The sequence below is a fragment of the Pleurodeles waltl genome, chromosome 11, assembly GCF_031143425.1.
Source record: "Pleurodeles waltl isolate 20211129_DDA chromosome 11, aPleWal1.hap1.20221129, whole genome shotgun sequence".
NCBI lineage: Eukaryota > Metazoa > Chordata > Amphibia > Caudata > Salamandridae > Pleurodeles > Pleurodeles waltl.
In genome coordinates, this window is record NC_090450.1 from 320,342,874 (window position 1) to 320,370,693 (window position 27,820).

At 44.5% G+C, this 27,820-nt stretch overlaps 1 protein-coding gene across 4 annotated transcripts in view; it reads left to right on the forward strand.

Annotated features, from left to right (window-relative positions):
• The window catches only part of RYK (receptor like tyrosine kinase), a 630,333-nt gene that overhangs the window by 187,662 nt on the left and 414,851 nt on the right, over positions 1-27,820 (forward strand). For all 4 annotated transcript variants that reach the window (XM_069213581.1, XM_069213579.1, XM_069213580.1 and 1 more), the window contains exons 4-5: positions 6,443-6,577; positions 12,912-12,971. In XM_069213581.1, the coding sequence (XP_069069682.1) occupies positions 6,443-6,577; positions 12,912-12,971 (195 nt within the window). The remainder of the gene's footprint in view (positions 1-6,442; positions 6,578-12,911; positions 12,972-27,820) is intronic.

A 27,820-nucleotide genomic window follows, 5' to 3' on the forward strand; every position in this document is an offset into this window, starting at 1 on the left:
AGAAAGAATGTCTGCGTAGGCTGAATCTCACCTGTGCAGTGTCATTTTATATTGACCGCTCATAACTAGACAGAGTTGATGACCAGTTTTTAATGGTTTTCTTGAGCAACTAAAGGCAAGTGGATGACAAAACGTGCATTTCATGTTTATTTGCCCTTTGTGGCAGGAAATGCTATGCCATTGCCACAAAAGAGCCCCCAGAAGGCATTTCTATTAATTCCAAAAGGGCCATGGTTGGTTCATTACAGAGGCTCTTGGTTGATGACAGCTGCTGGGCAGCTATATCATCACTTTTTCATACTTTTACAAACCTCTGTTTCCTCCCATTTCACGCACACAGTGTCAGGTATTTGACCGAGCCTGTTGCATTATTTCCTTGGTTCACTGGCACTAACTAGTCCTAATTCTATGGGAGGTTCTGCTTTAGGAATCTGTGAAATATGTATCCATCATAAGAAAAAGGTTCCTACTTTCCCTTCTCTTCTTTGAGATATTCTGTGGTTAATAAAATCCTTAAGTGTGTACATATGGATACTGTTATCACTCATGTGGTTGTCTTTATTCCTCTTGGAATACCTCAAGGCAGAGCTTAACAAATATCAGAACTGACTGTCGTTGATCGGTGCCTAATATAGTCCAGTGACTTTATTTTGGAGGTGGAGTCGTGACTGGAGCCGCGTTGCCCCTCCTCGTAGAACTCTGGACTCACTGCAATGGAAACTCTGCCAGACTAGTCTAAACTTTTCCTTACATGGAAAATTTATCGGAAAATTGTATCCACCAGAAATATTACCAAAAATAATTACATTTTGTCTTTAGGGAGAATAAGATATTGATAGTTCTTGCAGAGATGGAGCCACAAATGAAGCTAGAGATGTTGGTTATAATGTAAATCGAGTGGCAAACCCTATCTTGAAGGAAGTTTCCTTTGATGAGAATTAAGGCTAACACCACAATGAGTTGTGTGGGTGAACTGAATTGAAAGGTCAAATGACAATATTTGAAGTGGAATTTTGTGTGGGTGCAATTAGTTCCTGGAAACAGGAATTGGTGATTGGTTGAATCCTTTTTTGTATGTGTTCTGAGAGTAGGGGAAGCACATGTTTTTTCATTTTATTCTTCAAGCATGCTTTTTTGCTGTTTCTAAGAGCTTTATGTGACAATGTCACTATTACCCAGTGTCATGGTACTCTGCTTACCAACCTTGGAAGGAGAAAATACCAAGGTGGCAGGCATGGGATTGAAACTGGTCACTTGTAGTCCAAACCTAATGCCACTCTGAACTTGCTGAATCGCCATGCCAGTATAGGGAAGTTAAATTAGCTTGACTAAAAAGGAAATGGTAGAGGGGGCCCATTTTACACAAATCACTCAGCTCCTCCTGTCTCCTACTACATTTATGTGCGATGCAGTCAGAGTGCTCAAGGCCCACAGCTTCTCACCTTTCTCCTAGAAAACAGTTGTACATCAAACAATACACACAAAACAATACAGTGTAAAATTGGCTTGTGCCTCCCCCAGTTCCAGAATCATCTGTGCCATTGCATCATAATTGTAGTTCAGGAAGTAGGTTAGGCCTGCATATTGCCATTCTTTTTTAACTAAAACAGCAGGGTTGGGATCAGTTCTAAGTGTAGTTCATTGATACGTCTTGCTCACATTGTCACCATCCTACATGCTGGATCCAGCAGTGAGCGTGAGAAGACTACAGTATAGTTCAGTGTTGTTTTATATCCATGAGGTTGCTATTACTTCCGGCCTCACCCCTCCGTATGCGTCTGGGTTCTGGGCTCACTTTATTATTCTTTACTGGCAAACACATGGACTTATATTACTGAATTGCGTGTTGCACATATGTATAAACTGCTTCTGGAGCACTGGTGTCCTTGTTCTAGATTTGTTTTGAGTTTTGTTTCTGGTTGTGTACAGAGGCTGTGGAATAGAGCCAGTGAAGTGTAATTAAGAGATAAATCAGTAATAGCTAGATCATATACATACATTCCTTAATACTGCACTTCTGGCATTTGTAAGCAATAGCAAAAGGCAATGTTATCCAGATTAATGGAACTCCTATCTGATAGAGACTTCTAGCTTCAGATTCCTTACGTTTGATTTTCCCCAGGCCTCAGACTGGATCTGTAAACTTTTACTCTAGCAGTACTCCTTGGCGCTCCGTCAGGTGGCTCCATTCGGCTCCACGTGGCGTTGGTTCCACAGGAATTGACATCGTGGTCACCTACATAGGTGCCAAGAGGTCCAAGAGGTCTTCAACTTCACCTCGTCCGTCGGCTAACGAGATGAGTGGGCGAACATCAGCGTTCCCAGCACAATTCTGTGGAGTTGTTGCCCACTTCGACTCCATGCCTCCTCCCTGTTTCCGGGAGCTGGAGCCACACCCGCTCAGATTAGAAATTTTACAAGGTCATTCGCCACATATTGGTGGGCCGACCCCTCTGGCCGCCTTCAGGCCCCCCTGGGTTGCAAGAGGCCCCATCCGGTTCCACTCCATTGGTTTTGGCCTTGGCTCTGACAGGGTCTCATGGATCCGGAAAGCACCAGGTGTGCCCAGGCACCTTCTCTGGCATCGGTCCCGACGCAGATGGTCCTGGTGCCACGACTCAAGCCCCATTCTGATTCCTGACAGTCCGGTGCTAACAGTGCCCCCAGGTGCCAGATCGTTGCCTGATTGGCTGTGTGAAATAACAAGCATGGGAGGAGATTAAGAGGGGTCACTGGACCCTTTGGAACACCATTTGAGAGGTCTTTGGACTGGTATGTGGAGCTAGGAATGGCCAGTGGTCTGGACCCCTCTTCAGATACTTTCTTGCTCTCTCACCCCACTGGGGGCAACGGAGAAAGGATCTTCCTTTGCAGTGGTGGTGCATAGGGAAGCGGAGGTCCTCGAACTGCCCTCAGTGACTGTCAAGACGAACATATTGATGGAAGTGTTTCAGCCTGGGGCTTCTACATCTGAACCTCTTCTGCCCCTTGAGAAAGCACTTAGACGTTCTGCTGGGAACCTGGTCCAAGCCCAGCACAGGGGCTCCTGTAAATAGAACGATTACCTGCTGCCAACGCCCTGCACAGGTCGACTCCAGCTTCCTCAGCCAACACCCCACCCCTGAGAGCTTGATATTCAAAGCCTCCACTTTCCATGGCGCATTTCCTTCCACTCCCCTGGACAGGGAATCCAAGAGGCTGGACCATCTTACAAAGACGTTTTCTTCCACCAACCTGGCATAGAGGTCAGTGAACACCTCGTGCTCATTGGGCCATTTCTCACACACCATTTGGGATACGATTGTGCAAGTGCTGCCTCAGGTTCCAGAGGAGGCCCAGGCCATACTTTCCCACGCAGTAAAAGTCAGGAGGGACGCAGCACAGTTCACCATTCAGTGTGGCTTAGATACGACTGACTAGCTAGGTAGAGCGGTTATGTCGACAGTTGCCTTAAGGCACCATGTCTGGCTGAGAACATCAGTTTTTGAGGAATGTCCAGGAAATCCTGATGGACATGTCCTTTGATGGCGCTCGCTTTTTCGGTGAGAAGACCGACTCGGCGCTAGAGCACTTTAAGAACTCGCGGGCTAAGGCCAAGTCCTTGGGTCTCTTGGCGACCCCTTGTCCACCATCTGCCTTTTGCCACTTTTGTGGTTACGAAGGGGTGTGGCACCGCATCCGCCCTATGCCAGCCACGTCCTACGCAACTACCCCAGGCTATGCAAGGGCGTGGGAACAGTGCCTTCAGACCCAGAGGATCTGCAGGCCAGAAGTAGTCTGCCACCAGTCCCCAGCAGCTGAAGCCTTAAAGCCCTCCTAGTTTGGTTCTGCTGGACCATGCTTGGCCAGTTGGAGGGAGAATACACCATCATCACCTCCACTAGCAGTTCATAACATCTGACTCACGGGTTCTGCAGATAATCAGGAAAGGCTATGCCCTGCCTTTCTTATCCTTTCCCCTCCAATACTGCCAACATTTGAATGGCTGGTGGAGGATCATTTGTCTCTACTCCAAGAGGACGTTACGACTCTCTTGGCCAAGGGAGCCATAGAAAAGGTCCAGATATCGGTGGTAGGCAGTGGTTGATATCCCTGCTGTTTTCTGATACCCAAAAAGAGAAAGGGTCTATGCCCTATTCTAGACCTACGGACTGTAAATCTCTTCCCCAAGAATGAGAAGTTCAAGGTGGTCACCTTGGCTCAGGGCTTGTCTGCCCTAGACCTAGAAGACTGGATGCTAGTGCTGGACTTGCAGGATGCATATTTTCATATTCCCATCCTGCAGGACCACAGGCGTTACCTGCAGTTCAAGGTAGTCCACAAACACTTTCAGTTGACTGTGCTGCCATTTAGCCTTACCAGTGCTACTCGGGTGTTCACCAAGGTGATGACGGAGGTCGCAGCTCATCTGCGCAGGGCAGGGGTTTCAGTCTTCCCCTACCTCGATGACTAGCTGTTGAAGGTTAGCATGCCCCAGGCAGTTGTCTCCCACCTCCAGACTACAGCAAATCTTCTGCATTCGCTGGAGTTCACTATAAGCTGCCAAGGTTTCACCTGACTCCCTCAGACGATCTTTCATAGGAGTTGTCCTGGACAGTTTCAGGCTTATCCTCCTGCACAGCGAGTCAAGAATATTCAGGGTATGATACCCTTTATCCTGGGTTTTGGTGAGACTGACTGTGAAGCTACTGGGCCTCATGCCCTCCTGCATCCTGCTGGTGAATCATGCCAGATGGCGTATGCGGGCTCTGCTGTGACACTTAAAGTTCCAGTGGATAAGCATCAGGGAAATACCTCCGACAAGGTCCAAATCTTGGCAGGAACTGCAAAAGACCTACATTGACGGATTTTGAACCGCATTTGGGTCGGTGGTAGACTCCTCTCCCTTCCCCAGTCATACCTTATAGTAGTGACGAATGTGTCACTTCTGGGATGGAGCAGCTGTCTGGGAGTGGTGGAGATTGGATAACTCTGATCTCTGGTGAAATCCAGACTCCACATTAACATGTTGGAGCTGCAGGCAATGCGGCTAGCATTGAAGGCGTTTCTTTACTCCGTCAAGAGGAAGTGGGTGCAGGTGTTCACGGATAACACCGTTGTCATGTGGTACTGCACCAAGCAGGGGTGGGGTGGCTCTTTGGACATGGCTGGAATGGCAGGGAATAACCCTGGTGGTTTAACACCTGGCAGGTTCTCTGAATGCCAGGGTGGACAAACTCAGCCGTCAATGCCTGGCGGATCACGGGTGGCATCTCCATTAGGCGGTGGTGCAAGGTCTCATTCAGCATTGGGAGAGCCTTGGTTAGATGTGTTTGCCTTTGAAGAGAGACGCGCTGAGTCATCATGATTGTGTGTTGGAGTTTCCAAGGCAGCAATCACTCGGCGACGCTTTTGTCGCAAGTGAGCTCAGGCCTCCTTGTATGCCTTTCTACCCATACCACTCCTGCTCAGAGTTCTCAAGAAGATCAAGAATGACTGGGCCCAAGTCATCCGTGTTGCTCCAGACTGGGCACAGAGTCTGGTATCCACAGCGTCTGAAAATGAGCATCGATCTTCCAATAAGTCTGCCCCTTCGGGAGGATCTTCTGTCGCAGCAGCAGCAGGGGAGGATTTTCTACCCAAACCTGTCCACACAAGAGTTCTGGTGGATGGCCACCTCTTTGTGGGGTTTGTGGGAGCAAAGAAGGGTCAGCCGGAACAGAAACTGACATTTCCTGCAGGGTCGTTCTCTGTATTAAGATCTGCTTTGCCCTGGCTAAGAAGTTGCTTCCCGATGGCTTACGAGCCCATTCCACCAGGGGAAAAACTGCAACCATGGCATTAGCTTGTGGAGCCCCCAGTCCTGGACATCTGTCAGGCAGCAACGTGGCTCTTTCTGCCCACATTTGCCAAACACTACTGCCTGGACATTCAGGCCCACAGGGATGGGCATTTTGCCTGTTCGGTCCTGCAGGACTTTATAGTCTGAAAGCATTTGTCCGCAGCCCTCTGCCAGGAGGCTATGGCTTGGTTATCGAATCAAAGGTAAGGAATCTGCAGCTAGAAGTCTCTATCAGATAATTTGTCACCGAAGGTAAGTAACTTGTTAGTTACTACCTGAGAATAATGAAAAGCTGAGTTGGTCTTGCTAGGATTGGAACTTGTGACATGGAGATTGCATCAGATCTGCAGTGAACATTTAACACTTGATGGCCCTGCGATGTGGAATTACTTGCAAGTTTAATTATGCTGCAGTCAAGTGGCATTTGTCTGTCTATTTAGGGAATTTAAGGCAAAACAAGTGAAATAGAAACATAATTTCTACCTCACAAATCTGACAATAGTGTATTTCCATGATATGGATCATTGATAGTGTTCATCTTAAAAGTTTGATACGGAACAATAATTTCCACGAAAATGTTTGAAGTTTTGTCTTATCCTTGTTTAATTCTTTATTTTTCAGTGTTCAGAATAGACCTTTACTGCAGTGGTAAAATGGACTCCGAGGTCACGTTACATATGCAGCTCAACTTGACAGTGAATTCTTCTAAAAATATCACAGTCTTGAACTTTAAACGAAGGAAAATGTGCTACAAAAGTAAGCAGGTCTCCATTTTCTATTCCATCCATTGAAAAAGTAATGAATGAGCATTAGGTGTTTTTGTATGTGTAGTTCTCTTGATGCCATTCCACTGAAACATTGGTTATTTGGCAAAATCCAAGCTGATTTATTTTTATTGTGTCAAGGGATGGCCCTCTATGGATGAATTTTAGGCAGATTAGGAATGATGTGAACTGACAGTAATGTTAGAAGGTGCTCACTGTGCCTTGTACGTCTTGTGCCCTAAAGTAACTATAACTTGCGCCCCTACTGTGCACAGTTTTCAAATGTTGCAGTGGTATTATCAATGATGTCATTGAAAATTTAATGAGTGATGTAATATGTGGGGTAATTAACAGTGCATGGTGAGGGTGCAAGTCATAGTTACCTTAGGACACGTTCTAGTTATTTGAGATAACTATTTCTGTAACTGCTGAATTTCAGTGGTTTTGTGTGTGTACTATCTAAACCTAACTATAATATCCCTGTAACCTTTGTTGTTCTCATTGAATTTCTCTGTTTTTTTTAATGCTAATTCCTAACTATAACGCCCTGTAGACTTTGTTTTTTTACAGTGAATGTTCTGTTTTGGCTATTGTCTAAGACAGGAAGAAACTATTTGATGAGAAGGATTAAACAGGTGCCAGACTGAGTTTGAACGATTTTCGAGCAATACCACTGCACGCGCCATTAGGTGGCATTGTTTCACTCCAAATTGGCCACACTGAAAGTGACATGCATGGTACCTATTGAGGACCCAACCCGGTGCACTCGTGGGGTCTTTCATTTCCACGTCTGATAGAGCTGATCCGATCTGAGGAACCCCTCAGTCACTCTTTGACTGGCTTTTTTTCTCTGTTTTGTTGAATTTATTTGAGAATTTTTCTCCTGGTTTGAGGTGTTAACTAAGAAAGTGGCTGGTTTCAAACCATGTGGGGCCTGTCTCAGGCAAATGTTGGTGACAGGCCCCACTTGGTGTGTTTGTGGTACTTCGAGCGGGACCATGACAACAAGACCTATGACGATTGCCGCACCATGCATCGAAGGCACTGAGGGAGCGCTCCCTCAAGCTCCTTGCTGCCTGACATGGGTAGTCTCTTTGACACCCATGGTCCTGATAGCGCAGATAATCCTAGAACCGTTTGCAGAGCCTGTCCAGACAGTTGTCGTCGCACTACACATTGGTGGGAAGTCATGTATGTCCCACAAGCATAAGAAATCCAAGAAGTCAAAGAGATCTTCAACTTTGCCACATCTGTCAGTGGCCCCCCACCCAACTGAAGTAGTTCTTTGAGGCCATGCACCTCAAATGTGGGTGGCCTGGCCCCAGAGGTCCACAAGGGACCCCTATTGGGTCTACACCTGCTACTCTACACCTGCTACTTTGCCCTTGGCACCATTGGGGCCTCATGAATCCCATGCTGGATCTGGAGTGTAGTTGCCAGGACACCGCCAGAGATACCGCCAGCGACACTGAGATGTCCCTGGTCAACTCCATCCCCATTGTTATTCTTGACTTCCTGACTCTGAGATGGAGCTGAATGGGTGTTATCCGAAGCTGACTTGGGTGCCGACTGGGACATCTCTTCCCAGTGCCATTGCCTGAATTGCTTGCTAGGCTTGGAAAGAGACGAATTGGAGGGATCTGTAGACCCTTATGATTACCACCCCCATGATTAGGAACTGGACAAACTGGTGAGAAGAACTGGCGGAGACCAGTGGGCTAGGCACTTCGCCTAACACTGATCTGGTCTCTCCTAGCGTAGCTATGGAGAGAGGGTACTTCTTTCGCAATGGTGGTGCATAGGGCGGCTGAGGTTTTTGGACCTTGAGACGTCCAAAGTGGCAGTCAAGACGAATGTCTTGATTGAGGTTTTTCAGCCACAAGTCACACCTTCTGAGCCCCGACTCCCTTTCATTGAAGCCCTTAAAGACTTCTTTCTCAGTGCCTTGGCCAAGCTCTACACAGGGACTCCTGTGCATAGGACGATTGCCCACTGCTATCTCCCTGCTCCTGGGACCCCAGTTTCCTTACTCAGCACCCCATTCCGGAGAGCTTGGTAGACCAAGCATCCACATCAGAATCCACCCTGGCACGTTACCTACCACTCCAACAGTTAGTGATTCCAAGAGGCTTTATACCTTTTGTAAAAGAATGTTCTCTTCTGACAGCCTGGTACTGTGGCTGGCGAACACTGCATGCCTATTGGGCCTTTGCTCCCATACGATAAGGACTCGGTGGCTCAAGTGCTGCCTATGGTCTCAGAGGAGCTCCAAGCCATACTCACCCATCCTGTTGCTGATGGGAGAGATGCAGCTAAGTTCATCATAAGGTGTGGGCTTGACAAAACCAACTCACTGGGCAGAATGATTTCACCTTAGTGGCCTTGTGCCGCGCCGTGCCTTGAGATTGACTGACTTTTCCGTGAATGTCCCGGCTTCCCTCATGGACATGCCCTTTAGAAGGCTCTCTCTTTTTTGGAGAGAAGAAAGACCCAGTGCTGGAGTGCTTTAAGGACAGCAGAGCTATGGCCAGGTCCTTGGGCTTGCCTATGGCCCCTCTTCACCCTAGTCTGCCTTCTGCTCCTTTTGTGGCCAGGGAATGGGCCTCCAATTGCATCCATACCTTGCCAGCCACCACAGCTTACAGGCTTTTCATTGCCATGGACGTAGGTCCCACAAACCACGTGGGACATTTAGCTAGTAGTCTGGCCAGTTCACCAATATCTCCCAAAGCCCCCGCCCCAGTCAGCCACTGCCTCCATTAGTTTGCCCTCTGACCATCATGAGCACACCCAGTTGGAGGCAGGATACACTATCACTTTCCCCAGTGGCTGTCCGTGACGTCTGACTGCTGGGTACTACAGATCGTCCAATGGGGCTACTCCTTCTCCTTTGCACCTACCCTGACATCATGCCACCCACCTACAATCAGATGATGCCTGCATCAAATGTAGGTTGTGGTTGTTATTCCCTCTGCTTTCTAGTGCCAAAAGAGGGTGGAGTGGTTTGTCCTATCCTAGACCTGTTCCTTCTCAACCTTTTCCTGAAAAAGTAGAAGTTGAAAATGTTCACAATCGCACATCGGTCAGGCAGCAACGTTCGGCATCCCTGTTCATGTTCTCCAAGCATTACTGCCTGGACAGTCTGGTCCATCGTGACTGGCATTTTGCTTGTTTGGTTTTGCAGGACCTGATGTAATTGGCTTTGCAGATCCACCTCTGGGGAGGGGTTGCTTGTGTTTCTGTTCTAAGGTAAGGACGTTTATTTTAGATAAACAACTTACTTACCTTCAGTAGCGCCTTATCTGATACAGACTCTTATCTAGCCATTTGTCACACCAGTGTCAGTTCTCATCGTTGCTCATGGCGTGGAAAGTCTCAAAAGTAACTTAACATCAGCTTGCTGGGTGCACCTATATAGTTACTGTGCATGTCACTTGCGGTGCAGATGATACAGTCGTGGAGCTGAATAATGCCACCTACCAGCTCTCAGGAGCACTGCTTGAAAATCCTCCAGATGCTGTTTGACACATGGGGAATATTCTAAGCTAAGGAATACGGGCCAGATGTACTAAGCAGTTTTGCCCATTCTGTGTGTATGGGAAAATGTGTTTGTACATATGGCCCTATGTGTCTACGTAGTCCCTACCAGATACTGAAGGTAAGTAACTTGTTCATTAAGTGGATATAATGCTCACAATCATCCCTATATCAAATAAAGTAAAGGCTCCACACTAATGAATTCTCAAGAAAGAGTTGCTAAGTACCAACAAATGATTGCATGGAAAAGTGAAAAAAAGTGCAATGGAATGTTTCTGAGCTCTTAAGAAGAGGTCCATGGAGGGAACAGGTTGTCAGGATCATCTGAAATAATAGCACCTCAGTTAAGAATTCAGTGAGCGGATGGTTGTTCAAAAATATTAGCCTAAAGAAAATGAAGAGCTGAACTTTGTCTAGTAGAGTCAAACTTGGAAAGCCCCATAACTCAGCCCAAGGAAAGGAGGACGCTAAAAGGGGAATCCCTCCTTAGAATAGCAAAGTGCCTGTTTGTGTACCTACCAATACTCCGAGTACTTTTGTCCTCATCATAGTCTGTGTTACAAGAGTACTTACTGCACCTTCTGTACAGGGAACCATTGTCAATTCTTCATCAGTATGTTTTGTAATGTTTTTTCCAAGCTATATTAATGGGAAAACTATTGAGCTCACGTCATTATAAAATGTAAAGAATGACAAGAAGTAAAAATATATTTTGGGTGTAAAAAAATACACATTGGCAGAGTAGTCCCTAGCACTGATGGGAACTAATTAGTATGTGAATGTGCTCCTTGTAAAAGGGCAGAATGCTGCCACTCACAGTGAAGTCAGCCATTGGCTTAGTGGGTTGATATATTACTCCATGCTGTAGTGGGTGGAAATAAAATGTGCACGACACAATAGCAGACCAGTTGATAAAGAAGGCTGGCTAAAACCCCCTATAAATATATCGTACATAAAGTTTTAGTAAAATAATAAAGTTTTAGTAAAATAAAAAGGTTTTGGCTAATGCTGTTTCCGTTTGGATACTTTATTTTGATAATTTTTGCGCGCAGCTTAGGAGTCTCCCCTTTTACTTGTTATGCAGCTGTTGGTAGCCTTATTCTCATCCTGTCCTAAATGCCAATAGATTCGGTACGTTTGTTGAGGTTGAAGAGCTCACCCCTCCTTCCCAGTGGAGCCTGGTGGTTGAAATGCAGAGTCTAGACTCATAATATTCAGACTTCCAGCACGGAAGATTAACAGTGAATGGATCAACCCATTACCACTTTAGCCGTCTTTCTTGTAACCTCTATTACTTGTGGAGGACACAGCAAACAACATAAATCCCTCCGTCATGAGTGACAGTGAAAAGTATATCACCGTTAAAGTCTGAAGTTGATAGGTGTAGCCTAATACATTTTGGTTCAATACATAGAACTAGATGCGGATTTGGTAGAAAAAGCAGATTTCGATTGTGAACTAACAAGCTAGTAAATATATTGTTATTTAGTGTAGATTAAAGGTACTTTCTGATGATAAAACTATGAATTGGTCGGTTTTCTTCTAGCTGTTGAGCTTGTGCCCTTTTCTTCTCCCCCAATATTGAAGCCCTTGACTCTCTGGTACCGTTAATTGTTGTTGATAAATATTCCTCAGTGGCTGTGCATCTCCTTGCTTCTGAATCCAAAGACAGAAGAAACAGTTTGAAGGTGGTGGTCCTGTATACTGTGGCATTATGGGCATAGACAAATGGTTGTCATGAGTGAATTAGTCTCTGCCATGTGATTGACAACCAAAAAAGCTTTATTTTCAAGTGGATACCAGTGATGGACTTGAAGAAAGCATGAGTTTAAGAGATGAACCTCCTTCATTTTTCTTATGATTCCTGCAACATGTTAATGAGACCAACTAAGAAAATAAATGTAATTTGTAATGTAACATAAATTAAATCACATAGAAAACTAAAAGAAATTCACTTTGATTGAGCAGGCTCAAACTGATATGGACTGAAGAATAATGATAATCTAGTTGTGGGAATACAAATCTGAATGTGCTACAAAAAGATGAGATGAATAGCTAGTATGACTTAAACGGGCTTCTCTGTAATTGATCCCAGCACAGCCATGTTTGTGGAGAAGGTGTGGTAGAACTGCTAAGGCATCTTCAATATTTTGCAAATGGAATTCTTTGAATATGATTGTGAAAGTTATATGGCAAGTGGTTTTGATCTTATGTAAAAAAATAAAATTAAAAAAAGTCTAGATTTTCCTTTTGTATTACAAACCTGCAAGTTATGTATTAGTGACCATTTGATGCAGGTAAGTCCATTTATCCACTTGTGATGGCTCTTAAACTTGACTTTTATTTTATGCCTTTGACATGCCTGACTGTAGTAGTGTCATGTAGGCAAAACTTGTGCCAGATATAGACGCACCAGCAACTGCAGAACACTGCCAGATTGGACGTTGGGTTCAGTTTCTTGCTTTGAGCACCTAATTTCCATTATGCATCCACGCAATAAATTGCATTTGTTTCTCCGCAAGTAACGTTTTACTCAATGATATCTTTGCTCTCCTCATTGTTGATGCAAATGTCTGACAGTACTGTTATCTTTTCAGACTTTTTATCCTACTGTAAAATTTGCTCACATCTTTATGCATGGTTAATTGTTAATCTATAAAATGTAACTTGTTAGCCACATGTAATATCACACCACAAAAATATTGAAGCTCCCCTCGATTCAGTTATAGAATTGTTGGCATGCCTCAATGCTAAATATTATTCTTTCTTCCCTTCTTACTGTTTAACAGAGCTTGAACAAGAAGTGAAATCTCCGGTCTCTTCTGACAGGAACAGCAGTAAAATTAACTGTAAGTACTTAACTGCAAATAACGTTGTAAATTTTTTTTTTTTTTTTTTTTAACAGTTCATAGATTGATTCTATGGAGACAGGTTTTGAAGATTCTCTATTAAACATATATATATGTTCGATGGCATGTGTAGCTGCAGATACACATGCTGTGCACAGGTCCTGCCATCTAGTGTTGGGCTCGGAGTGTTACAAGTTGTTTTTCTTCGTAGAAGTATTTTCGAGTCACGGGACCGAGTGACTCCTCCTTTTTGGCTCCATTGCGCATGGGCATCGACTCCATCTTAGATTTTCTTTCCGCCATCGGGTTCGGACGTGTTTCTTTTCACTCCGATTGTTCAAGTTGGAAAAGTATTACAAACTCTCTAAATTTGTCAGTATTGTTTTCGATCGAGTACCATCTATCATCGACACCTCGGTACCGGAGGACACAGATCTCTACTTGCCTTTCGGGGCACCCGCGCCCAACTTGGGCCTCGTCGGCCTGACCAAAAGTCTTGTTGAAGCCTCATGGACCGGACCGCGTTTAGATTCTGCCCTCGGTGCCACGCCAAGTATCCTTACACGGACCAACATCTAGTCCGTAACCTGTGTCTATCTCCAGACCACCGAGAGGATACTTGCGAGGCCTGCAGATCCTTCGGCTCGAAAAAGAGACTGCGAGACCGAAGAGCGCGAAGATTAGAGATGGCGTCCAGAAGCACCAAACGCCTCGATGCAGAAAAAGAGGAGATGATCCGCATCGCAGTCTCCCTTCTGTGGTTCGACTCCGAGCACGAGTCCGACAACGACCGACCGATAACAGCGGGCCAGCACGTGAGTATGCTTGCCCTGACCCAATCCAAGCCCAAAATACAAGGCCTCGGGGACGCCACTGCCAGAAGGCCATGGCTCCACCCATAAGAAAACTACCGGTGACCAAGCAACATCTTTAGCACCGAGAAAGGCCACACCAAGAAAGCCTTCGGACTCGAGCCAAGGCACAGGCTCCGAAATCTTCAAGCACCGACCCATCGAGTCGAAGCCCTGAAAATCCCTCTCGGAGCCGAGGCGAACAACTACTTCAGGCCTTTCGATCCCGAAGAAACTGGCTTCAGAGCTGACAAAACACACATATACAGAGGAGCATGGTCTTTCCAAGCAATTGAAAGAAAGCCATAGATTTGCAGAAAAACGTATGCAATTGGAGGATTTTGACGAAAAACAGGCCAGAATCCAAATTCATAAAGACACTGGCAAAATCCTCACTGCACCTCCTCTTAAAAACAAAGAGGAAACTGGCCTTTCAAGGACATTGGACACTGACCAGCCACCGGCTGAAGTGCCAAAACCGAGACAAAAATCTCAGCCTCCTCAGTTTTCACCTCACCAGTCTCCTCTCCATTCTCCTCACCTAACTATCTCCGTGCCTGTTACCCCCCACTGCACAGTTTCCAGCACACTCTGTACAGTCACACCACGATGACACTGACCCATTGTACCTTTCTTATGATTCCATTTCAGACAATAGTCCAGAGTGCTATCCATCAAAGCCATCACCTCCAGAGGATAGCACCTCATATACACAGGTTCTAGCTAGGGCACCGGCATATCATAACTTAGCCATTCACACAGAACCTCTTGAGGATGATTTTTTATTTAACACGTTGTCCTCGACTCACGCCACCTACCAGAGTCTACCCATGCTTCCTGGCATGTTAATACAAGCGCATCAAATCTTCCAGGAACCAGTTAACGCAAGAGCAATTACTCCAAGGGTAGAAAAGAAATATAAGCCGCATCCTTCAGGCCCAGCTTTTATTACCTAACAGCTACCCCCCAGATTCCGTAGAGGTCAGCGCAGCAAGGAAGAGGGCTAACTCCCAGTCGTCTGTGGACACACCCCCACCAGATAAAAGAAAGCAAAAAATGTGATGCTGCGGGTAAAAGGGTAGCATCCCAGGCAGCTAATCAATGGCGTATAGCCAATTCCCAGGCGCTAATGGCCAGATACGACAAGGCCCACTGGCACGAGATGAAAGACATTATCCAGCATCTCCCCAAAGACCAACAGAAGAGAGCCCAGCAAGTAGTAGAGGAGGGACAGGCAATTACAAACAATCAGATCAGGTCAGCGTTAGACTCCGCAGACACAGCCACAAGAACTATTAATACGGCTGTCACCATTAGGCGGCACGCATGGTTTAGGCCGCCAGGCTTTAAATGTGAAATCCAGCAGGCTGTTCTTAACATGCCTTTTAACGAACACCAACTATTTGGCACATAGGTTGATACAGCCATTGAGAAAATGAAAAAAGACACCGACACTGCCAAAGCTATGGGGGCGCTTTACTCAGCTCAATACAGAGGCTCATTTCGAAAGCCTCAATTTAGGGGAGGCTTTAGACCCCAAACATCTGAGTCATCTACCTCCCAATCCAAACCCTCTTACCAGACACAATACCAGAGAGGGGGGTTTCGGGGAACCTACAGAGGACAATTTCTCAGATCTAGAGGAAAATATCAGCCCTCAAAGCAACCCACGCATACCAAACAGTGACTTCATCCACATCTTCCCCCACCACACTTCCCCTGTGGGAGGAAGACTGCAAAAGTTCCACACCCATGGTTACCCATCACAACAGACAATCGGGTCTTATCCATTATTCAACATGGTTACTGCATAGAGTTCACACAAACTCCTCCAGATATACCCCCAAAACCACACAAACTCATCTCAACACATTTCAATGTTGCAAACAGAGGTACAGACACTATTACTCAAACAAGCCATAGAGCTCCTGCCACATCATCAAAGCGAAACGGGGGTTTACTCCCTGTATTTCCTCATTCCCAAAAAAGTCAAAACATGGAGACCAATACTAGATCTCAGAACTCTCAATCTTTACATCCTATCACAACACTTTCACATGGTAACACTACAGGATGTAGTCCCACTGTTACAACAACAAGATTTTATGGCAACGCTGGATCTAAAAGATGCGTATTTTCACATACCCATCCATCCAGCACACAGAAAATATCTCACATTTGTAATACAAGGAAAACATTACCAGTTCAAAGTGTTACCTTTGGGGATAACAACAGCTCCCAGAGTGTTTACAAAATGCCTTGCCGTAGTCGTAGCATACATAAGAAGACAACATATCCATGTCTTTCCATAACTCGACGACTGCCTAATAAAAGCCAACAGTCAAACACAGTGCCAATATCATACACGTTATGTAATAAACACTCTACACACACTAGGGTTCTCAATAAACTACCAAAAATCACACCTACAACCAGCGCAAATTCAACAGTATTTAGGAGCCACATTAAACACCCAAAGAGCACTTGCAAGCCCAAGTCCACAAAGGGTACAATCATTCCACAACATATTACCAAAAATCCTGCCAAACCAACAGTACACAGTCAAATTTGTCATGAAACTGTTGGGCATGATGGCAAGACTAAACATGTGGCCCTTACAACAGTGCCTTGCAAAACAATGGTCACAGGCACGTGGTCATCTTCAAGATCTAGTGTTGATAGACCGCCAAACACACATCTTGCTTCAGTGGTGGATTTCCACAAATTTAAACAAAGGGCGGCCATTTCAAGACCCTCTGCCTCACACCATTCTGACAACAGATGCATCAATGATTGGATGGGGAGCACATCACAACATTCAGGGACAATGGGATACCAAACAAAAGCAACTTCACATAAATCACTTAGAACTGCTAGCGTTATTCCTAGCACTAAAAGCTTTTCAACCTCTTCTTGTTCATTAACACATTCTTATCAAGACAGACAATATGACGACAATGTACTACCTGAACAAACAAGGAGGAACCCACTCATCACAACTTTGTCTTCTAGCACAAATGAAAATTTGGCATTGGGCAATTCAAAACAACATTCACCCTGTAGCACAGTATATTCCAGGGGCAATTAGCAGACCGTCTCAGACGGGATCATCAGCAAACACACGAGTGGGAAATTCACCCCCAAGTACTTCACAAGTACTTTCGCCAGTGGGGAACACCAGGCATTGACCTATTCGCCACCAACCAGAACGCAAAATGCCAAAACTTCGCATCCAGGTACCCACACCCTCTATCCAAGGGCAATGCTCTATGGATCAACTGGTCAGGGATATTTGCTTATGCTTTTTCCCCTCTACCGCTCATTCCATTTCTGGTCAACAAACTGTGTCAAAACAAACTCAAACTCATACTTATAGCGCCAACGTGGGCACGTCAACCATGGTACACATTGTTGGACCTGTCACTAGTACCACACATCAAACTACCAAACAGGCCGGATCTGTTGACACAAAACAAACAACTGATCAGGCACCCCAATCCAGCAATACTCAATCTAGCAATCTGGTTCCTGAAGTCTTAGAGTTTGGATATCTACATCTTCAACCGGAATGTATGGAAGTAATCAAACAAGCAAGAAAACCCACTACCAGGCAGTGCTATGCAAACAAATGGAAAAGGTTTGTCTTTTACTGCCAATCCAAACACAACACCTATTGCCACATCCATACAAGACATTGTAAGTTATTTACTTCATCTACAAAAAGCTAAATTAGCTTTTTCATCCATTAAAATATCTCACAGCTATTTCAGCCTATTTACAAAATATACAAAACAAGTTTCTATTTAGAGTGCCTGTCATCAAAGCCTTCATGGAAGGTCTAAAACGTATTATACCTCCAAGAACACCACCAGTACCTTCATGGAATCTCAATATTGTAGTCACACGGCTCATGGGTCCACCGTTTGAACCCATGCATTTGTGTCAAATTAAATTTCTAACATGGAAAGACTTCTTTGAAGAAAAACAACTTGTAACACTCCTAGCCCAACACTAGATGGCAGTACCTGTGCATAGCATGTGAATCTGCAGCGGAACATGCCAGGAACAGATTTACACTGGGTAAGTGACATTTTCCATTCCCTTCCGTTTCAATTCATCCAGCATACATTACTCTTTGATACACTATCATATAATTTATTACCAGTCTGCAAATCGTTTTCGTCACACAGTTCTCATTCTCACATCAGGAGTTTTCATGAGTAAATAAAGGGGAAAAACTATACTTGATACTAGCATGACCTTATGTGCCAGTGTATGGAGAGTACACGTAAGTATACTAGATACCTTTTTTAAATTAATGTGTTCAACTATATTTGAAGTGGACATAGTATCTCTATTGTTGCTGATTTGGAAGGCATCTTACGTATATATTGCTGTAATTTAAGATGTATTTCATGTAATATTCTATAAGTCATGGATACTAAGTTCTTTATTATTTAGTTTAAACCTAAATCTTTTACAGTAAAATCATCTAGCAGCGTTAAGTTGAGAACCATGTTTATCTAAAAACAACTTTTCCATGCATAGGAAATCTATGTGTAGGGCAATAATTCACTTAATTAATTTCCTTGTGCTGAAAACAGGGGTAACATTTTTAGGCAAGATTAACTAACCTGTTGTAGAGAAAATAAAATGATTTTACTCATGGTTTTCCTCAGTTAACGTTTGATATAGAATAATGCTATCAACCCTTTCTACCTAAAAAGTAAGGTTTACACTCCACAAAATTGCACAGCATACAGAATCTATAATTTCTTCTGAAGTGCTGTAGCAACTAGTTTGCATGATCTTTGGTGTTTTTACCTATTATCAAAAGCACAATTTATTTTTTTAAAAAAATTAACAGACGAAGTAAGTATTTTCTCTGGTTCTACAGTTTACAACAGAGAAAGATGTTTATTAATTTCAGTTGCCTGATGACAAAAGTGGCAAGTCACATTTAGAGTATGCTGGCCCCGCTCTTGGCCCAGCAAACTGCTGTATGTGAGTAGAAAAGCAAGAACTGAAGAAATTAATGTGTGAACTTTACAGCATTGACAGAGGTAGACATTTCTCAGATTTTTGATTTGTAATAACTTTGCCACCATTTGAGGAATCTCAGTGAAACGTTGCAACATTTTGCTCTACATTCACTATGCAAAGCTTTGGGGTAATTAGAAAACGGTAGGTTTTAAGACCCATTTTTCCTCGAGTGTTTTTTCCATCGACTGCAAGATGTAGCAGCAACATGGCTATCCGGATTTTTTTAAATTTGGCAGTAAGGTAAGTGGGGTGGAAAGGATCCTTTTTAGTTCGAGCCTAGGTAGCATGGAAGCGCTGTCTGTCTCTCGACATATTGTAATCTGCATCTTTGGGCTGGCGACATGCCCATCACTTTCATTCGTTCCTTGGCTTGCCTTTTACGAGTACTAGTGCATGCTGGCATTGGCAGTACCACGCAGTGCAAACCTTTCCCTTCAGTGGGTTTGCTGTGCAGTATTTATCGCCATCCAATGGGCATTTTCATACTGTGGTGGTGACAGTGGAGTCAGGAGGGACCTGTGACCTAATATGTATTGGGTCAGAAGGAGCTGGCTTATATTTTGTTGTCGACCCTAGGAAATCAGATAGCTGTCATTGTGATATCATGCAACTGGTTTGTTTCGGCTGGGCAAGGAAAATTATTTTATCTAACTTTTCGCATTATATTATAGTGCCCACTGGAGGGTGATAAATACAGCACCACAAACCCACTGAAGGTAAAGGATTGCACTGTGCAGCACTACCAATTCAAGCATGCACTAGTACTGGTAACCCACTTGGGAGCCCGCTTGAGGGCAGGATGAGCATTGTGCAAAGTTAATTGGTAATCCACAACAGCTATGTAGGTTTGCCTAATATTCACCTGCGAACAAGGACTATGTAGTCCTAAACGCGTCCGGAGAAATGAACTGCAGTGAACTATTGGATATGTTCCTGCCTAAATGAATCTAGTGTTCGGTCTGGAGTGGTGCAAGTTGTTTTTCTTCCAAAAAATGTTTAATGTCACAGGATCGAGTGACTCCTCCTCTCTGTGATAGTGTGCATATGCATTGACTTCTTAGTTAGATTGTTTTCTCTCCGCCATTGGGTTAGGACACGTGTGTCTTTGCTTTGTCTTTTGACTTGCTCCACTTCAAATCTTTCCTTCCTTCTTGCCTTCTTCGGTAAGGTTTTTGCTTATGCCTTTCCATCTAAGCACTCGCCTCAAATCAGTGTGGGCACTGACCACCTGCCCTTTGGGGGCATCCTCGCCCACCTCGGTCCTACCTTACCAAGCTGCACTGAGCAATATGCCATACTGATGGAACTCAAGCCATCTCGGTGCCATGCTAAATTTCCTCATTTCCTCCCACCGATCATCATTTGTTGAGTAACCTGTGCCTTTCCTCTGATCACCAGGAAACTACCTGTGACGCCTGCAGACTTTTCCTGTAGAAGAAAACGCTTTGAGACCGAAGGGCACATCAACTGGAAATGGCACTCAACACCCCTGACATCTTTGGGGAGGAACACCCTCAAGAGGAACCTGAACAAGAGGACTTCTCCATCCAGGACTCTTTCAACTTCGATGTGAAGTCTGACATCGAAAGCCATGAGCTAACATAAGCACAACCTGTGAGTACCATGGCCCTTCCTACCCACCCCAAAACTCTGGAAAAGCCCCTTTAGGAGGTCGCCAGTCCGCCACTGCCACCAGGCCATAGTCGGAACTGAATATCCATTGCAGCTGTCCCACCTTCCGGCTCCAAAAACAGCTAAGACCAAGCCATTGTCTTCGTTGTTGACCACCTGCACTTCGGACCGAGACATTGTCTACTTTTTGGTCTGAACCTTGGCTCCGAGCAAACCACCCAAGGCCTCCACGTCTATGACGACGGAATCACACAGACCGAAACCTTTGGTGCAGAAACCCACAGAACTGAAAATTTAGAAACCCAGAGACATTAGTCAGTCTTCTGGTACTCCTCCTGTGTAGCCTATACTGGAGATGATGGATGCTCGTCAGCACCCCTCCTCCATATTCAGGAGGGTACAGAACGCATTGTTACTTCTTCTCCTGTACTGTTAGAGGAAGCCTTGGACACTCTTCCACCTCAAAAGAGAAGTAGTAAGGACAAGGCCACCAGTCCGTTTTGTAGGCCTTCTCCACCGCCTCCTTCTGCTCCACCTTCTCCACCTCCACCCCTTACACCCCTTCTTCTCTGCCTACCTCCCCTCCTCATTCTCCTGCCTCACCTTCACCAGGCGATTACACCCCTCACGGATCCCGTTTATTTGTTGGGGAAGATATGGGTGGGACACATCATGACCTGGCTCCTTGGGACACTAATGATCCTGTCCCCATTCTTTCCAATTATCCTGACCTAAACCCAGCATGTCCCTCACCACCAGAGGCCACTACTTTCCTCCAACAATTAGTGAAAATAGCAGCTGCATTTCACAATTTAGAGCTACACAGGGACTCCATCGAACAAGACATCTTGTTTGACACACTGACATCTGCCCACAGGGATATTCAAGATCTCCCAATGCTCCCTGGCATACTTTGTCATGCTGATGAAATCTTCAAGGTGCGCGTTCGCTCTAGGATTATCTCACCTATGGTTGACAAAAAAATATAAGCCAGGTCTCTTTTGACTCTATTGTCACCACTAATGCACGAAAACGGGTCAATAGCCAGGCCACTGGGGACCCCCTCCTTCTGAAAAGGAGAGCAGTAAAATCAGTGTTGCTGTCAAGAGTTGCAGTGCAAGCAGCTAACCATTGGATTATCACAATTTCCCAGACATTACTAACCAGCTACGACCGGGCTCACTGGGAGGAAATGGAGGAGATCCTCCAGTTTCTACCAGGTGAGCACCTAAAAGAGGGCAACAAATAGCTGCTGAAGGGCAAACAATTTTAAATAATTCTATTCTCTGTACCCTGGATGCCGCAGATACAGCTGCACATGGCATTAACACAAGTGTCTTCCTCACAAGGCACACTTGGCTCTGCTGCTGTGGCTTCAAACCAGAAGTTCAGCAAGCAGTTAACATGCCCTTTGACAAAGAGCATCCTTTTGGCCCTCAAGTGGATACTACTCTTTTGAAGCTAAAGAATAACACATATATGGCAAAGGCTATGGGTGCCCTCCAATCCCCCACACAGAGGGGTACTTTTCACTGCCCTGGTTTCAGAGGCTCCTATAAATCCACGTCCTTTGAGGCGTCCCCTTCACATTCCAGACAGCTTCAGTGGTTCCTACAGTGGTACAACAACATTAAGGGGCGAGGTAAGAGCTCTGCCTCCCGAGGCTCTTTCTCCACTGCAAAGCAGTGACTACCTCCGTCTTCCCCCTGCTCATACCACACCGGTGGAGAGGCAGTTCCAAAACTTCCATTCAGAATGGGTCAACATCACCAGAGACCAGTGGGTCCTTTCCATGATCCAACATAGAAATTGTCTGGAGCTCATTACCACACCTTAAAATATTCCCCTCACACTCACGGGCATACCACAAACACCTCAACATTCTCAAACAAGAGGTTCAAACCCTTACTCTCAAAGGGCCATCGAGCCTGTCCCCTTACAAACCCAGGGATCAGGGGTATACTCCATAAACTTTCTCATTCCCAAAAAGTATAGCTCTCTCAGGCCTTTTCTCGACCTCTGACCACTAATTTAATACATCCTGCCAGAACGCTTTCACATGGTTACTCTTAAAGACGTTATTCCACTCCTACAATAGAACGACTTTCTGACAGCTCAAGATCTAAAGGATGACTACTTTCATATTCCCATACCCTGCAAACCAAAAATACCTAAGGTTTTTATTGCAGGCAAGCATTACCAGTTGAAAGTCCTGCCTTTCGGGGTCTCAACCACTCCCAGAGTCTTCCCAAACTGTTTAGCAATAGTTGCCACACACCTACGAAGAAAGAACATCCACGGTTTCCCTTACCTAGGCGACTGGCTCATCAAAGTCAGTAAGTTATAACCATGCCAATATCACACCCAGTTGGCAGTGGATCTTCTCCACACTCAACTTTTCCAAATCCCACCTCCAATCCCTTCAGATACAGCCTTATCTAGGAGCTATTCTCAATGCAGAGTTGGGACTAACTTACCCCAACCTGGCCTGTGTTAAGTGTTTTCATTTACACAGCCAGGACTAATATGCGCCTACTATCAATGATGACTTCCTGCATTGCCATTGTTCCCCATGCCGGACTGCACATGTGTCCCCTACAGCAGTGTCTCTTGTCAGTGGTCTCAGTCAGAGGGTCACCTGGAAGATAGTGCTGTTAGACTGCCATACTTCCTGCTCTCTGCGGTTGTGGAATACCACCAACCTGTTGAAAGGATGGCCTTTTGTGGACCCTGTGCCTCAAGTCATACTGACCACAGATTCATCCCTGACTGGTTGAGGCACCCCCTTCAGGACTTCACAGTATAGGGCCTCTGGGGATCTGTCACCAATCCCTGCACCTCATTTACTTAGAGCTTCAGGCAGTGTTTCTAGCCCTGAAAGCATTTTGTCATCTATCTCACAAGGTCGTCTTAGTTCGCACAGACAATGTGACAGCTATGTATTATCTACAGAAACAGGGGAGGGGACATTTTTGTCTAAATTGTCACAACTCTTTCCGACAATATGGAACTGGGCTGTCCACCACCACATTCACCTAGTGGGAGAGTATCTCCCAGGGACGGACAACAATTTTGCAGACCTGCCCAGCAGCATGCAGCAACAAGTCCATGAGTGGGAGCTCCACCCACAAGTCCTTCAAACATACTTTGCAAAGTGAGGAACTTCTGAAATAGGTCTTTTCGCCACAGCAGAAGAAGCAATAGGCCAAAACTTCGCCAAGGACAATGCTCTATGGATGGACCGGTCAGGGATATTATCTTCCTCTTTTCCATCTCTTCCATTCATTCCATTCCTGGTTTGGAGAATCAGACAAACAACTCTCACCATGGTCCTTGTCGTTCCCACTTGGGTGTGTCAGCCATGGCTCACAACACTCCTAGACTCTCAGTAGTTCCGAACAACAACCCTGTGCTACAAACAGTTTGTCAACTGCAACTCCTGCAGGTTAGCCACCACTTCCTGGAGGGACTGCATTACAGTCTGTTGCAGAGCATGTGTGTCTGCAGCCACACATGCCATTGAACAGAATATGCTACCTACCCTGTTGACATCTGTTCATGGCATGTAATACTGTAGATTCACATGCGCCCTCCCTCCTTCCTATATGCCTGTGGTTGTTGCAGGTACTATAAACTTGTATATTTTTGTACATATGTATCTATACATTGCATGGACATCTTTTTTCTATACTTTCCAACACTCCTTTATCACCTGCCTGCGGGAAAACAATCTAACAAAGGAGTCTGTGCCCCTGTGCAATATCACAGAGAGGAGGAGTCACTCGATCCCGTGACTCAAAACACACTTCTAAGAAGAAAAACAACTTGCATCACGCCAGGCCCAACACTAAATGGCAGGAGTATGCACAGCATGTGAATCTACACTACTACATGCCACGAACTGATGCCTACAGTGTAAGTAGCATATTCCTTACTTACTAAATAACAGCAATAGGCACTTACTTTCCTGCGTGCTGCACGAATGTCCTCTTCGCTCTGTCCAGTTTCCTTCTTCTTGGCTCTGCTTCCAGTGTGGAACCCAGCAACTCTCCTAACCAATCCTGGTGTTGCTGTCATGCTGTTAAACAGCATGAGAGAAACTCTAGGATTGGCGGGAGCGGCCTCTTTCAGTACTCTCAAGAGCACTGGAGGCCTTTGCCTTCTCTAACCCAGTTGTCTAGGACAGCTGCATTAGAGATGTTTAAAGTACACGTCTGTCTGTCTGGCCATCGTAAGGCAGCTGCCCAAAGAGACGTGCGCACTTTAAACTTGAGTGCGTAGCTCGCTGCTGCTACTTATTAGCAGCAATGGCCCCGCCCTGTCCTGACTCCCTGTTGTGAAAAATACAATGGTAGTAAATTAACTTTATTACCATTTTATTTTTCATCTCTGGGGGTTTCTGGGGGCATTTTGTACTGGGGTGATGCTCCTCCGCTATAATGGAGGAGACACTCCTGGGTGACACTCTACACTGATATCACTCTATGCCACTCCCTTCCACCCTACTGCACTCTGCGGCAGTATACACCACTCTGCGTCACTTTACACCATTCTGCACCCCCTCTGTACACCACTCTGCACCCCTTCTATGCTCCCTCTGTACGCCACTCTGCGCTCCCTTACATCATTCTGTCACTGTACAACTCTCTGCTCCACTCTGCCACTCCACAACATTGTATTCCACTGGCGCCTTCTCCATGCACTGTTTATAACCTTTTATATTAGATTGTGTGAAGCATGTTAAATTGTAGCATTTATAACAAGACCAATAATATCTCAAATTACATAATTTATGAGAACAGTCTGGATGTTAGTGGACCAAGTCATAGTTAATGCAGTGTGGCTAGCAACTTGTCAACGCCTTTGTGTGGAGGTGCATGAGTTATAGTGCAGTGCACAACTTGAAAAACAAATGCTGCAGTTAAATCATAGGACAGCCACATTTATCTTGAATTTGAGAGTTTATTTAAAGTGCTAACGCGCCTGGTAATTAATAAGTAAACTTACAAGGGGATGCGTATAGGCCGATGAACCTTTTGGATCGCATGGAGTATCCTAATCACGTAGTGACCAGTGGCATCAATAATCAATACAATTAATCAGTAACCACTAAGAGAATCATTAGTCAATAAACAATTATAACCATAATTTCATTAATAACCACAACTCGATAAAGCGTTTAACAAATTTTATTTCCCTATTGATTACAATTCTAATGCATCTGGTTAACTCAAACTTTACTTAATCAGCTCAGAATTAGTTTATTAGCAACCACAAATAACACAATCTAATCAGAACTTTAGAAAGCATATGTTCAAAAGCTTCATCGTAAGCCAACCAAAAATGGAAATAACAGCATTAATAGCAGAGTTAAGCAATCTGTCCGTCAATCATTTCATTGTTGACGTCACCCAGGAAAGAACCTTCCTAACCCAGATTAGCATCAGCAAGTGGGACTTTATGCAAAAACAATTTAGAAAAACATGAATTTAGAAAACATCTAGCTAGAAGAAAAACTATAAAACAGCGCTGTTGGTACCTAGAAGAAAAGGCACATGTTAATCAATCACATTGTCATAGATACCTATCCACGGAATGGACCAGCAACAAAGTCAGTCTTCGTCTTCAGGTCATCAATAGATTAGCAGCGCATCAGGCTCTCAACAGTATGAGCCCAACGACAGAATCTCAAACCACGCCTCCTGATGTCATCAATTCTCCCTTGCATCTCCTGCATCTCTCTAAAGTTTTAGCTCTTTGTCATGACTTCTTATTAAAGTTTTTCAGTCCATCCCCCTAATTCCTAATTGGTCAGTCAATCAGCAGATAAGACTCTAACCTATAATATTAATTTTCAAAACTATGAGTTCTAATATTTCTTCTTTCTCAGTTCATGGATTGGTCCACTGTACGATGTCTTCATCATCCGGCTCTTCAGGTATCGAAACTGTTGCATGTTCCTCTTCAGTCAGTGCTCACATTGTTCAAGTCCTGGGAAAGTACATTTAGCCTACTCTACACATAATTGTATCCAATTGACTTAATCATCTCCTGTCCGTTGGTACATTGCAGAAAATTCTAGCTAAGCACACAGTTCAATCGTCGTGTTATAGGCATCAGCAATTTCTACAGTGCACGGTTATTAATTATGCTCCTGTATGAGGCCTAGAAAGACTAGGCCACAGCTTCAGCTAAGGTAATTCTACAAATTAATGCAAAACATAGGTTATATATTTCAATGTGATATATTACTACATTATCCTTATACAATTTCATTATTTCACACAATTTTAGTTCTTTTAGTACAATTCTCATTTAAGTGGCTTCCATTTTCCGTGGGCACCTTTTCAAACCTGCACATTATTTTCTCTATTATTAATTTCTATACAAACTTTTCATTAATCAAAACACATAAACCTTCATTAATAATTTCTAATCAGCATATCTAAGTCAACAAAGGCATGCAGTTTATTGAGCTACACATTCTCATGTTTATTGACACAAAACGATCTGAAGACTATCATTAATGTCAGTAAAGAGCAAAATTGTCAGGAAAAGTCATAATTAACTGTAGGATTAGCTTTAGGGATAGTTTACTTCAATACAGCAGTGTCTGTGCAGCTGGGGATAAAACAGGAAAAGTGAGCCTCCCTGAAATTAATGTTTTAGATTCTGTAACCTCTTCTTGTTTTGATCCAGCAAGATCTCTTCAACCCTGTATACTAGTCTACGATGCACAACTGTCGGTGAGGCACCGACTCTTGTTGGCCTTTTTTTTGCAGCATGTGAATTTGCCACCAGTAGGGCACCCTTTCGGACACTACTACCGGAATTTGACTCTATATTCCCCTCCTCCCCCTTATAATAGGTATTAAGAAAGAACGTTTTAATGTTTTTTCTTTTGTGCTGTGAAAGGAGCATTGATAATTCTTGCGCAGCTCAACAGCGGCCCCCGATGGACGTTCGAATAATACAAGCTGTCCCTTTCCAGTTCTAAATTACGAGAAAGAGAAAAAGGTGCATGCAGTGTCTCTTCCTCCTCCCAGCAGTGACCTGTAACCCCGTGTTCAAAATGCTAAGCAGATGCATTTAAGTATGCACAAGTATGAGACTTGAACGCTGCCACTTTTGCTTATATTTTGCAATTCTTATTGCCAAACTGCTGCGCTGTTACATGCGTTACGTTAAGACCGGCATCGAGTTGTGCATGAGGTGTGGTGTTCATCTGGTAGATTTAACTTAAACCCATAAGAATTTTTTTTAACACGGCGCACCGAGCTCAGTGGTCCACTGCTCTAATGCCGTCCCTAAGGTGGTAAAGTG